Genomic DNA, 13,113 nt, shown 5'->3' with positions numbered 1-13,113 from the left:
TAATGTTAAAACAACAGTTGATTCCTCAAACTGGGGGGCTATCAAGTACAGGGTCCCACAGGGTTCGGTCTTAGGTCCTGTACTGTTCTTGATATACATTAATGACTTAATTCCACATTGATGAAGATGCGAAGTTAGTTCTTTTTGCTGATGATACAAGTATAGTAATAACATCCAAAAACCAAGAACTAAGTGATTTAATTGTAAATGATGTTTTTGACAAAATTATTAAGTGGTTCTCAGCAAACGGACACTCTTTAAATTTTGATAAAACACAGTATGTACAGTTCCGTACAGTAAATGGCACAACTCCAGTAATAAATATAGACTTTGAACAGAAGGTTGTAGCTAAGGTAGAATTTTCAAAATTTTTAGGTGTGTCCATTGATGAGAGGTTAAACTGGAAGCAACACATTGATGGTCTGCTGAAACGTCTGAGTTCAGCTACGTATGCTATTAGGGTTAGTGCAAATTTTGGTGATAAGACTCCCAGTAAATTAGCTTACTATGCTTACTTTCATTCACTGCTTTCGTATGGCATCATATTCTGGGGTAATTCATCGTTGAGTAGAAAAGTATTCATTGCTCAAAAACCCGTAATCAGAATAATTGCTGGAGCCCACCCACGGTCATCCTGCAGACATCTATTTAAGGATCTAGTGATCCTCACAGTATATATATTCACTTATGAAATTTGTTGTTAACAATCCAACCCAGTTCAAAAGTAATAGCAGTGTGCATAGCTATAACACCAGGAGAAAGGATAATCTTCACTATGCAGGGTTAAATCTGACTTTGGCACAGAAAAGGGTAAATTATGCTGCCACAAAAGTCTTTGTTCACCTACCAAACAGCATCAAAAGCCTGACAGATAGCCAACCAACATTTAAAAATAAATTAAAAGAATTTCTAGATGACAACTCCTTCTACTCATTGGCTGAATTTTTAGATATAAATTAAGGGAGGGAAAAAAACTTAAACATTAGTGTCATGCAATATTTTGTGTAATGTAATATCTTGTACAGACATCATTTATTAACCTGACACATTCCACATCATTATGAAGTGTCGTATTCATGATCTATGGAACAAGTATTAATCTAATCTAATCTATCCTCCCTGATGGCAGGAGGAGAGGAGCAACATGGGACAAAAGACGGTAACTTTAGATAAATCATGAGTGTGTTTCAAAATCTTGTGTGAATGTTCACTGTCCCAAGCACGCATATTATGATGATTAACTATTGCACACAAATGAAACAGATTCCTTTGGTAGCTGCTGCATGTCACTACAGAAGTCAGAATGTAGTTCATTGTCTTGGGAAATCATTGCATATAACAATTGTAGGTGGTAAGGTTTTACATGCAGAAGTTTGCATAGAGTGCACTAGTCAGTTTTCTGTAGTTCGTTGCTCGCATTTATTGTTGATTTCTTCAGACTTTTGCTGAATGCTTACCAAACGATCTCAGGCTTCTTTTCTGACAGTTCGGGCTGCCCTGTTTTCTTTGCACCCCATAAAAAGCCAGTCTCACAGAGTGGTCCACCCATGGACTGTTTTGTATGTTGGAGCTTTTACCTGATATTTGGTACAGTCATCACTGAACCGTCACAAATGACTTACATATAGTGAAGTCCAAGATGCAAAATGTATAGGGCACTCCATTATACACCATGTTCTAACATGAGAAGTACAGTCTGCAACAATGCCATGGTGCATATTATGAATTGAAACTTGGAGTTTTGCTCTGTCCACTGATATGTGTCATTTTTCTTTGTGTGTTGTAGTTTTTGCACAGTCATCTTATGAAATCCAGGTGTACTTATCCACAATCGTGGACATCAGATTATGCTTTAATAATTTCTGCATATGTCCATACATATGCAACTCAATTGCATTAATATATTGCCTTGTAGTTCACTTTTTGGCGCTGGATAAATCTTGATTCTCATTTTTTTTGTCAGTTGCTCATCTCTACTCTCATAATCATTGACAAAATCATCATACAGTTATGCCAGAATCTTGTTATTTACTCCCATTGTTTCTTTTGCAACTGCCACAGTATTATGGTTTACATACCCAGCGGGCAATTTCATATGCTCATTCAAATTGTATCCAGTATGTTTATTATCTTCTGTTTTGCAGTATTCTGTTTTTACTAACCACCAGCTCACAAACTGTTTCAACTAATTGTTCTGTTGTGTGTATTACCCTAATCTTACTTGTATTCATAGACATCATCTAAGTTGTCTCGGACTTTAGTAAATTGAATAAATGGTCTGGTTTGTGTGGGCTGAAGGTTGAAGGCATCAGTCCATTGATGAGGCATTGTTGGTTGTAGTGCCTGCAGTACACTGGCTCATCCTCAGTACCATTGGTAGACCCTCATACAGGCAAGGTTTATGCCAGCAGTGTGTTTGTAAGACTGCTCAGGCAAGAGAATAGATGAGGCAGATGCTCAGTCCAGTTGCTGTTAACTGTCCGTGTCTGGCAGTGAACTGAGATTGTAATGTCGGTGCTACATCTGCAGGCCAAATGGCTGATGGTTGGTGGGGCTACTGTGGCTGGATAAGGTTCCAGTGGCCTTGAAAAGGTGTTCTTGCCCAAGAACACCATGGTCATTTGTTCCAAAAAGACGTATACATTGTTTATGGTTTCCAGCTAGACACTTTTGGAATTTTCTGCCTCAGGTTGCTGCTCCTGGGCAGAGTCGAAGTATGTGCCATTGGCAAGGATGTAATGTCCGTGATGTCTGTAGTGTCAACAAACGTTTTGGCTGTTGATGTTGTTGCAACACCATCACCAGATTTTTAATTGTTCTGCATTATTCTGTAAGAAGTTAATAGAAGAGTCAGGGCCATTGCCGGTGATTTACTATCTATTAATTTTTTTTACATATGTGCAATGAACATTGTGATGAATCATTCCACATTGCCATTGCTTTGGGGTGTATGTTTCTCAAATGATCAAGTACTTCCTCCAAGTACTGCTGTTCACAGATTCTGGTAGGGAAAACCTGGTGGAGTTTTAGGCCACAAAGTCCACAGAAAGCCCACACAAATGGACAGGTACCTTCACAAAAGTTTAAATCACCACCCCAACAAAAAAAGAGGCTTGAGCAAAACATTGGTGGACCGGGCTAAAAGAATCTGTGAAGTGAAGTTCTTAGAGGAAGAGCTTGACATTTAAGAACTAGTTTCAGAAAAAAGGGTGCTGTGGAGGACTACACCTAACACTTGGCATTTTCCTCAACAGGGTTATACTCCTATACAGTAATGTTCCAGGACAAGATTTTTCATTTCTGAGTTTGAAATACTAAAAAGGAACAAATGTTGTTTTTATGTTACCTGGAATGTGTGCCTCCTTGAAATGATGTTGGCTACGTTTACTCAGAAAGTCAATGTATGGTAGAGCTGTGTTTAGCAACACACTCTTTGGGTTCTTGATGCTTTAGTTTTGGTGACACAATGGATGCTGACTGTGAGCAAAGAATGACTATTTATTTGTGCATTAAGCTTGGGAAAGCCCCTAGTGAAACATGCACTGTGATTAAGCAAGCATGTGCAGGTGAGGAAATTTCAAGAAGTCATGTTTTCGAGTGGCACAAAAGATTTTGTGAAGGCAGAGATTCAGTGCAAGATGATCCCAGAGCTGACTGGCTGTCTACAGCACATACTGATACAAATGTGAAGCTTGTAAGGCAGTTATTCCAAGAAGACCATCATGTAACTGTGCATGCAATATGAGAAGAAATCAATTTGGATCATGATGTGTGTCATAAGATTTCAAGCGAAGATTTAGGGAAATGGAAACGTAATGTAAAACTTATCCCTCACACATTAACAGATGAACAGAAAGAGGAAAGACGAAGAATTTCTGCTGAACTACTGGATAGAGCCAAACATGATCCTACATTTCTGTCAAAGATTATTGTGGGGGATGAAAGTTGGTGCTTCAAAGTATGACCCTCACAGGAAGTGTGAAAGTGCTCAATGGCAGTGTCCTTTATCACCAGCCTTGAAAAAAATTCATCTATCATCGAGAACAAAGACAATGTTCATCACATTCTTTGATAGTAAATATTAGGTCAGCATGAGTATGTTCCTCTAGTTCAAACAAGAAACCAGACTGTTGAAACATCTGTGGCAAGCAACTCGACATTGCCACCCTAATTTGTGGCAGTGTCAGGACGGGTTCGTATTCCATGACAATGCAAGACGCCATACTGTTTTATCTGTTACCAAGTATGTGGCCTGACATTCTGTTATTGCCATCCCACATCTGCCATATTCGCCCAACCTCCCACCTTGAGATTTTTTCTTGTTTTCGTGAGTGGAAAGGCGATTGAAGGGAAAGTGTCATCAAGATATCACAGACAACCAATGGGCTGTGAACAAATGAGCTGACAAGTCTCACAGAAGAAAATTTCCCTGCTTTCTTCCAAGACATCGGAGAAACATTGGAAACTGTGTGTAGATAGCCAAGGGAATACTTCAATAGCAGCTAGGATCATTACTTGGTACGGCAATTTTCTATTTTTTTTAAAACCTGACTTTTCTGACAAAGGAATATAAAATACCTTGCTCATATAATCAAGTATATAGGGGAACTACATAAAGAAGCATTAACACCTGTTTCAAGGAACACAAGAGCAATTGTCACCTGGGAAACATGGATTAATCAGCAATAGCAGATCATGCACTGCAGCCATAGAACTACTAAATTCATTTCTCCGACACTATAGCTTTATCAGGATCCAGTCATTACTCTCCTAGGATATACAGAGAGCTCATAGAAATTCAAAAACACAAAACCAACTTTAACAGAAAATACTGCAGTGCAGTGACTGAGACACTACATTGATGATCAACAGCTGCACTCAATTAAGAATGAACTTGCAAATTGTGATTATGGTTCCACAGCAGCTGTAGAATTTTTGAGAACAAATGAAAATTTGTGCCAACCCAGGACTTGAACCTGGATTACCCACTTGTTGCGAGCATCTGCCTTAACAACTTCAGCTATCTAAGCACACTTCCAGGAATGCCCCAAATTTGAATTTGTCCTGGTGTCTATGCTCCCTTGTGTTTGTGCTATACTACTGTGAGTCCTGCACAGGGCGAGACACTGTTTTCTCTTATCTTTGCCTTTCTGTGGCATGAAATTTAGCATTGCATTTTCTGAGACTCTGTGTTGGCTATCAACAGCTACATTTTGTTGAGTTCATTCTTAATTGATTATAGCTGTTGATTATCAACTCAGTGTCTGAGAGACTTCAATGCCGTATTTCATGTCATAGAGAAGCAATGACAAGAGAAAACAGTGTCTCACCTTGTGCGGAATCATGATAATACAGTGCGAACACAAGGAAGAGTAGACACCAAGACAAATGGAGATTTGGGTCACTTCTGGAAGCACGCTCAGATAGCAAAAGTCATTAAGGCAACTGCTCACAAAAGTCGGAAATTTGGGTTCAAGTTCTGGTATGACACAAGTTTTCACATTTCCTGAAATATTCGACAACTGATTTGGAATCATAAATGCAATTTGTGAGTTCATTTTTAACAGTAAAGAAAATGGATTGGTTTTATACAGGGTGTTTCAAAAATGACCGGTATATTTGAAACGGCAATAAAAACTAAATGAGCAGCGATAGAAATACACCGTTTGTTGCAATACGCTTGGGACAACAGTACATTTTCAGGCGGACAAACTTTCAAAATTACAGTAGTTACAATTTTCAGCAACAGATGGCGCTGCAAGTGATGTGAAAGATATAGAAGACAACACAGTCTGTGGGTGCGCCATTCTGTACGTCGTCTTTCTGCTGTAAGCGTGTGCTGTTCACAACGTGCAAGTGTGCTGTGGACAACATGGTTTATTCCTTAGAACAAAGGATTTTTCTGGTGTTGGAATACCACCGCCCAGAACACAGTGTTGTTGCAACAAGACGAAGTTTTCAATGGAGGTTAAATGTAACCAAAGGACTGAAAAGCGATACAATAAAGGATCTGTTTGAAAAATTTCAACGGACTGGGAACGTGACGGATGAACGTGCTGGAAAGGTAGGGCGACCACGTACGGCAACCACAGAGGGCAACGTGCAGCTAGTGCAGCAGGTGATCCAACAGCGGCCTCGGGTTTTCATTTGCTGTGTTGCAGCTGCGGTCCAAATGACGCCAACGTCCACGTATCGTCTCATGTGCCAGAGTTTACACCTCTATCCATACAAAATTGAAACGCGGCAACCCCTCAGCGCCGCTACCATTGCTGCTCGAGAGACATTCGCTAACGATATAGTGCACAGGATTGATGACGGCGATATGCATGTGGGCAGCATTTGGTTTACTGACAAAGCTTATTTTTACCTGGACGGCTTCATCAATAAACAGAATTGGCGCATATGGGGAACCGAAAAGCCCCATGTTGCAGTCCCATCGTCCCTGCATCCTCAAAAAGTACTGGTCTGGGCCGCCATTTCTTCCAAAGGAATCATTGGCCCATTTTTCAGATCCGAAACGATTACTGCATCACGCTATCTGGACATTCTTCGTGAATTTGTGGCGGTACAAACTGCCTTAGACGTCACTGCGAACACCTCCTGGTTTATGCAAGATGGTGCCGGCCACATTGCAAGGCCGACGTCTTTAATTTCCTGAATGAATATTTCGATGATCGTGTGATTACTTTGGGCTATCCGAAACATACCTCCCTATTCGCCAGACATGAACCCCTGTGACACTTGAAACACCAGGTGTACCGCCAGAATCCAGAAACAATTGAACAGCTCAAGCAGTACATCTCATCTGCATGTGAAGCCATTCCACCAGACACGTTGTCAAAGGTTTCGGCTAATTTCATTCATACACTACGCCATATTATTGCTACGCATGGTGGATATGCGGAAAATATCGTACTATAGAGTTTCCCAGACCGCAGCGCCATCTGTTGTTGACAATTGTAACTACTGTAATTTCGAAAGTTTGTCTGCCTGAAAATGTACTGTTGTCCCAAGCATATTGCAACAAACGGTGTATTTCTATCACTGCTCATTTAGTTTTTATTGCCGTTTCAAATATACCGGTCATTTTTGAAACACCCTGTGCAAGTTGCAAGCCTTTGTGCGACATAAAATCAACAGTGCCAGCTGTTACCCTCGAAGAGCTCCAAAACATGCATTGATGCTACTCCGTGATCTTCAGCAGAGGTCTAATGATGTCAGAAACCAACCGTTGCATGGATGCAAGTAAACAGTTGCCTGACTGAGCTTGTCTAAGTTTGAAACTGCTACATGAGTCTTCATTATCTCTGATGTTGTCTTCAATATTAAGAGGCAAACAGTTAGCCAGAGAAATGTGTCTTAGACCATGGCCTAAAGCTTATAAAACAAAAATAACCATGACTGCAAATGCTTGATGTAAGTGTCTGCATTGTATGATAATAGTCCTTGTTTGCCCAATTCTAGGTCTGGATATATTGGAAGCTGAGAAAGAGTTTTTGCATTTGTGTGTTTCACAATTGGTCTGTAATATATTTGATAATTGTAAGAACTAATAATTATTCCCATCACTGTGATCTTTGTGCTGTTCATTGTGAAATAGTGTTATTTAGTCCAAAAAAGTGTGGTTTATGGTGTATTGCCAGTGAAAAGGTAAAATTTTATGCCATAGAGAGATACATGGAATATCTGTACTGCACATTGATAGCAAGTACCTCCTTTTCAGGTTTTTAATAGTTAACGTGAATTGAATTTAGTATTTTAAATGTGTGTACAATAGGGTGTTTTCAGCATCAGCATTTTTGTGTGGTAGTACTTCACCTATCCCATATGGAAATGTGTCTGCTGCTATCATCAGGTGTTTGCCTGTTGTGAATTTCTCTGATTTGTTATCCCTGTTCACTAGGGTGTCATTGAAGGACTCATTGGAACTGATTGCAGAGAAATTTGATGATGCTCTGCTGGACCTTCTCAGACATATACTGACCTCATCTTATGTTTTGTATGGGGGCCAATATTACGAACAGACAGAAGCTGTAGCCATGAGCAGTCCTCTGTCTCCAGTGGTTGCCAATATGTTCATGGAGAGATCTGAATGGGGAGGCATTAGAGATTGCAAGATACAAACCCACACGCTTCGTCAAGTATTTGGATGATACCTTTGTGCTCAGTCTTCATGGATGGAAAGGCTCAGTGACCTTATCTCTAACATCTGAACTCATGCTGCCCAAATATTAAGTTTACCTTGGAACTGAGAAAGGATGGCCAGTTGCTGTTACTAGATGTACTTGTCAAAAGAAGAGCAGATTGCTCATTTGGTGACAGAGTATATTGCAAACCTACACACACTGATTTATTCCAGCAAGCCAGCTGCTGTCATACCCAGTGCAGAATGGAGTCCTGATGTCATTGATCCATGGCGTGTACACCTCTCAGACCCAGATAATCTTGCAGTAGAAATATAGCATCTACGATCAGTGTTCTGCAAGAATGGAAACATGGTAAAGCACATTCAGAACACCCTTCAACCAGCCACTCTACCGCACATTCTAGAAGAGGATAAGATGAGGTAAAGATTGTGGTATACCTGCCATATGCAGGATCTATTTCTGTCAAAATAAGCAGGATTCTCAGGAAGCACAATGTCAAATGTGTGTTCTGTTCACCTACCAAAACAAGAGGGCTATTGGGAAATGTGAAAGATGACTCTGGACTCTGAAAATGAGGAATTTGCAATACACCTTGCCAATGTGGTATGTTGTACATTGACCAAACAACTAGGATAGTGGGCATCAGGTGCAAACAACATCCGAGACACAACTGACTAAGACAGGGAAGTAAATCAGCAGTTGCTGAGCGCTGTCTGGAAATCAATTATTTCATGAAACCTGATGAAACAAGGGCTTTGGCACAAACTCCCAGATACTGGGACAGTGTTATAGGAGGGTTTATAGAGATGACAAATAACCTGATGAATTGTGACACTGGGTATCAACCCAATAGAGTCTGGGATCCTGCACTGGAGTTGGTGAAAATGCAGTAGGGGCAGCAGCAGAACTCCGCAAAAAGGAGAACTGAGAATGTGGACATGGAAAATGAACCCCAGATAAGTCACTGGACCAGAGATGGTACGTCGTGGGACACTTCTAGTGGGAGCAGGCCGCAAAGAGAGTAGCTGAAATCATAGCGAGCCAAAAACAGAACAATTATGCAGACAGTTGCCTGGGACTGAAGATGAAACACTGTATTTGGCCTGCTGCACTGGATCAAAGAAGGAATGCCTAAGACTGTTTCTGTTGGGAGCAGACCACAGAGAGAACACCTGTAACTGTAGCAGACCAAAAATAGAATGCCTGCCTCCAGACAGGTGCTCTGGACTGAAGAGGGAATGCCTAAGGACGCTGTTAGTGGGAGTAGATCATAGCTGGAATGCCTGGATTGGGCGGAGGGGGGGGGGGGGTGTAGGTATAAATACTGGACCCGTTCCACTTGGCGAGCAGTCTCAGGTAGCACCCCATGAAGATAATAAGTCACATTGTCAAAATAGCATGCAGAATAATGGTGATGTCCAGCAGAATACCCAGCGCCTCATGATGTAAGATGTTATGTATTTTTCCATCAGGAAACTGCTGATTGCACCTAATTAATCCATTCTTACAGTATAATCTCCTAGTCACTAAGTAGTGTCTGTAATTTATATACATGCGATGTTTAAATCTGGAGGTAAGCATAAAACATCATCCGAAATTATGCTAAATGCACTCTCTGAAAACTATTTTGAGTGGTTAATTCAGTAGCCCAACTGAATAGTAAACGATTGTGTAATCCTGAGCTAATAATGAGCATCAAAATGGGTACAGGGAATAGTGGACAAACGGTTGTCATAGTGAGACTGAATACCACACCTCCCAAATCCACCATTCAAAACACAGATAAAAATTCACTTGACACCCTCCTGAGAGACATCTTTACTCCTTCAAAATTAACAATGTAAATGTAGACCAGATGTAGCTTGAATCCAAAGAAATAGTATCAACAGCGATTGAGAGATTTGTACCAAATAAATTAACAAATGATGGAATGGATCCCCCATGGTACAAACAGGTTAGAACAATGTTACAGAAGCAATCAAAAAAGCATACCAAATTGAAACAAATGCAAAATCATCGAGATTGGCGATCTTTTAGAGAAGCTCAAAATTTAGTGTGGACTTGAATTCGAGATGCTTATAATAGTTTTCATAACAAAACTTTGTTTCGAAACCAGGCAGAAAATCCAAAGAGATTCTGGTCGTATGTAAAATTTACTAGTGGCAAGATAAAATCAGTGTCTTCTCTGTATGATAGCAAAGGAAATACTATCGATAAAACAGAGCTACTTAAACACAGCCTTCAAAAATTCCGTCACCAAAGAATACCAAGTAAATATTCCAGAATTCAGATCAAGAAGAGTTGCCAACATGTGTAGCTTAGAAGTAGATTTATTCGGAGGAGTGAAGCAATTTAAATCACTTAATAAAAGCAAGTCTTCCAGTCCAGATTGTATACTGACTATGCATCATAATTAACAACCATATACAACCTCTTGCTCAGTAAAAGATCCATACCCAGAGACTAGAAAGTTGCACAGGTCACACCAATATTCAGGGAGGGCAATAGGAGTAATCCACATAATTATTGGCCCATATCATTAAGCCGCTATGCAGCAGGGTTTTGGAGCATATGCTGTGTCTGAACATTATGAATTACCTTGAAGAGAAGAATCTATTGGGATACAGTCAGCACGATTTAGAAAACATTATTTGTTTGAAACTCAACTAGCTCTTTACTCAGACAAAGTATTGAGTGCTATCGACAAGGGATTGCAAATTGATCCCGCATTTATAGATTTCCAGAAGTATTTTGACGCCATACTTTAGCATCAGCTTGTAATTAAGCATGTTTATGGAATATTGTCTCAGTTATGCAACTGGATTCATGATTTCCTATCAGAGAGATCACAATTCTTAGTAACTGACAGAAAGTCATCGAGTTAAACAGAAGTGATTTCTGGCATTCCGCGAGGTACTGTTATAGGCCCTTTGCTGTTCCTTACCTATATAAACAACTTGGGGGGAGGGGGGGGATATGAGCAGCTGCCTTAGGTTTTTTGCAGATGATGCTGTTGTTAACTCATCAGCAGATCAAAACCAATTGCAAAGTGATTTACAAAAGACATCTGTATGGTGCAAAAATTAGCAGTTTGACATCAAATAAAGAGTAGTGTGAGATCATCCACATAAGTGCTAAAATTAATCCATTAAACTTCAGTTACACGATAGATCAATCAGATCTAAAGGCCGTAAATTCAACTATAAGCCTAAAAGAACACATGGAAAATGTTGTGGGGCAGGTGAACCAAAGACTACGTTTTATTGGCAGAACATGTAGAAGGTGCAACAAATCTTCTAAAAAGACGAAGTACTAGTGGCGTACTGCTCCAAGGTGTGAGATCCCTACTAGATAGAATTAACACAGTACGTTGAGTAAGTTCAAAGAAGGGAAGCACATTTTATGTTATCAAAAAATAGGGGAGAGGGATCACAGACACGATGCAGGATTTGAAGTGGGCATCATTAAAATGAAGGGTTTTCTTGTTGCAGCAGGATGTTCTCATGTAATTTCAATCACCAACTTTCTCCTCTGAATGGGAAAGTATTTTGTTGACACTGGCCTACAAAGGGAGAAATGATCATCATAATAAAATAAGGGAAATCAGAGCTTACACAGAAAGGTGTAGAATTTTGTTTTCCATGCACCTTCCCAAAGTGGAATAATGAGAATTATTGTGGATGTGTTACAATGAATCCTTTGCCAGCCACTTAAGTGGGATTTGCAAAGTAGTCATGTAGATGTAGATGAATGCGCTAATAATTTGTGATACCTCGGCATGCCACTTATGATTTGTAATGTTTAAAACATCAGCCACTTATGGTTCTTAATATTTAAAAACATAACTAGAGGCAGAATGCTTTCTGTATGTTACAGACCAGTGAGTTAGAGCTGTGCCAACAAGCCTGTTCTCAACTGCTTGAAACAGACCCTGACAATGAGTCAGCCACAGTTATGATGGCAGATTTAGCATTCCGGCGTGTTGATTTTGACACTGCTGCTATGCACTTTCGTCAACTGCTTGCACAGCAGCCTACATATTGGACAGCCCTTGCCCGTCTTGTAGAGGTGTCACGACGAACAGCAACACTTCCTGAAGCCGAACCTTTTCTTGAAAGAGCAACTGCGGCTTGCCAGCGACCTGGTAAGCTTTTACTAAGCATTTCCGAATTGTTGTGATACATGTTGCTTAACATTGCTGACTAATGTTAATGTATATTCATTTCTTCTTCAAGCTCTTTTCTGTCTCCTAATTACCAATGATGAAAGACTTCTTTGCTCACTTCCTTGGTGACACATGGTAACAAAATCAAGAACAGCAACAATGTTTCTGGTAAACATCATGATCATGGTGTAAATCTCAAGGCTACTAAATACTGGCAGTGTTTTATGTTTATTGCATTTGCTTTCTGGGTCATTTTATAAAATACCCTTTCCTGCTGATGTTGTGTACATTTTGATGGTGCCAAGGCATGAAACACATTTTGTCAAATCTCTTTATGATCATTTATAAAGGAACAATGTTCCACTGATGCTGCGGTCACTGGAAATAGACTGTAAGCTCAGGTAGCGCACGTAAATAAAGAGACTTAGCTTTGTCCTTTTCAGTCAAGCTGCTTCATTTACCTTAAATGACTAGGGAAACCAAGGGTCCTCTCTCTCTCTCTCTCTCTCTCTCTCTCTCTCTCTCTCTCTCTCTCTCTCTCTCTCTCTGTGTGTGTGTGTGTGTGTGTGTGTGTGTGTGTGTGTGTGTGTGTGGTGTGTGTGTGTGTTTTAGATTCATGGTCATGTTTCACAAATTCTTTTTCCTTGTATAAATCTGATGACAGTTGTAAAGCTGAAACTGTTTTCCTATTTAAGTAAATTAAAATCTGTGAACTCTATAATTTTAGTAACCACATTTTGGCAACACAAGCTGGTATGATGCATTGAATTAGGCCATTATTAATCCAGGAGAGATTGGCAA

The 13,113-nt window shown here is 40.0% G+C and overlaps 1 protein-coding gene across 2 annotated transcripts in view; it reads left to right on the top strand.

Moving 5' to 3' along the window:
* Positions 1-13,113, top strand: part of LOC126278379 (tetratricopeptide repeat protein 21B-like) — a 268,639-nt gene that overhangs the window by 194,505 nt on the left and 61,021 nt on the right. For both annotated transcript variants that reach the window (XM_049978456.1, XM_049978457.1), the window contains exon 15: positions 12,024-12,291. In XM_049978456.1, the coding sequence (XP_049834413.1) occupies positions 12,024-12,291 (268 nt within the window). The remainder of the gene's footprint in view (positions 1-12,023; positions 12,292-13,113) is intronic.

Source organism: Schistocerca gregaria, chromosome 6 (assembly GCF_023897955.1).
Source record: "Schistocerca gregaria isolate iqSchGreg1 chromosome 6, iqSchGreg1.2, whole genome shotgun sequence".
NCBI lineage: Eukaryota > Metazoa > Arthropoda > Insecta > Orthoptera > Acrididae > Schistocerca > Schistocerca gregaria.
This window is presented reverse-complemented; position numbering and strand designations above follow the sequence as displayed.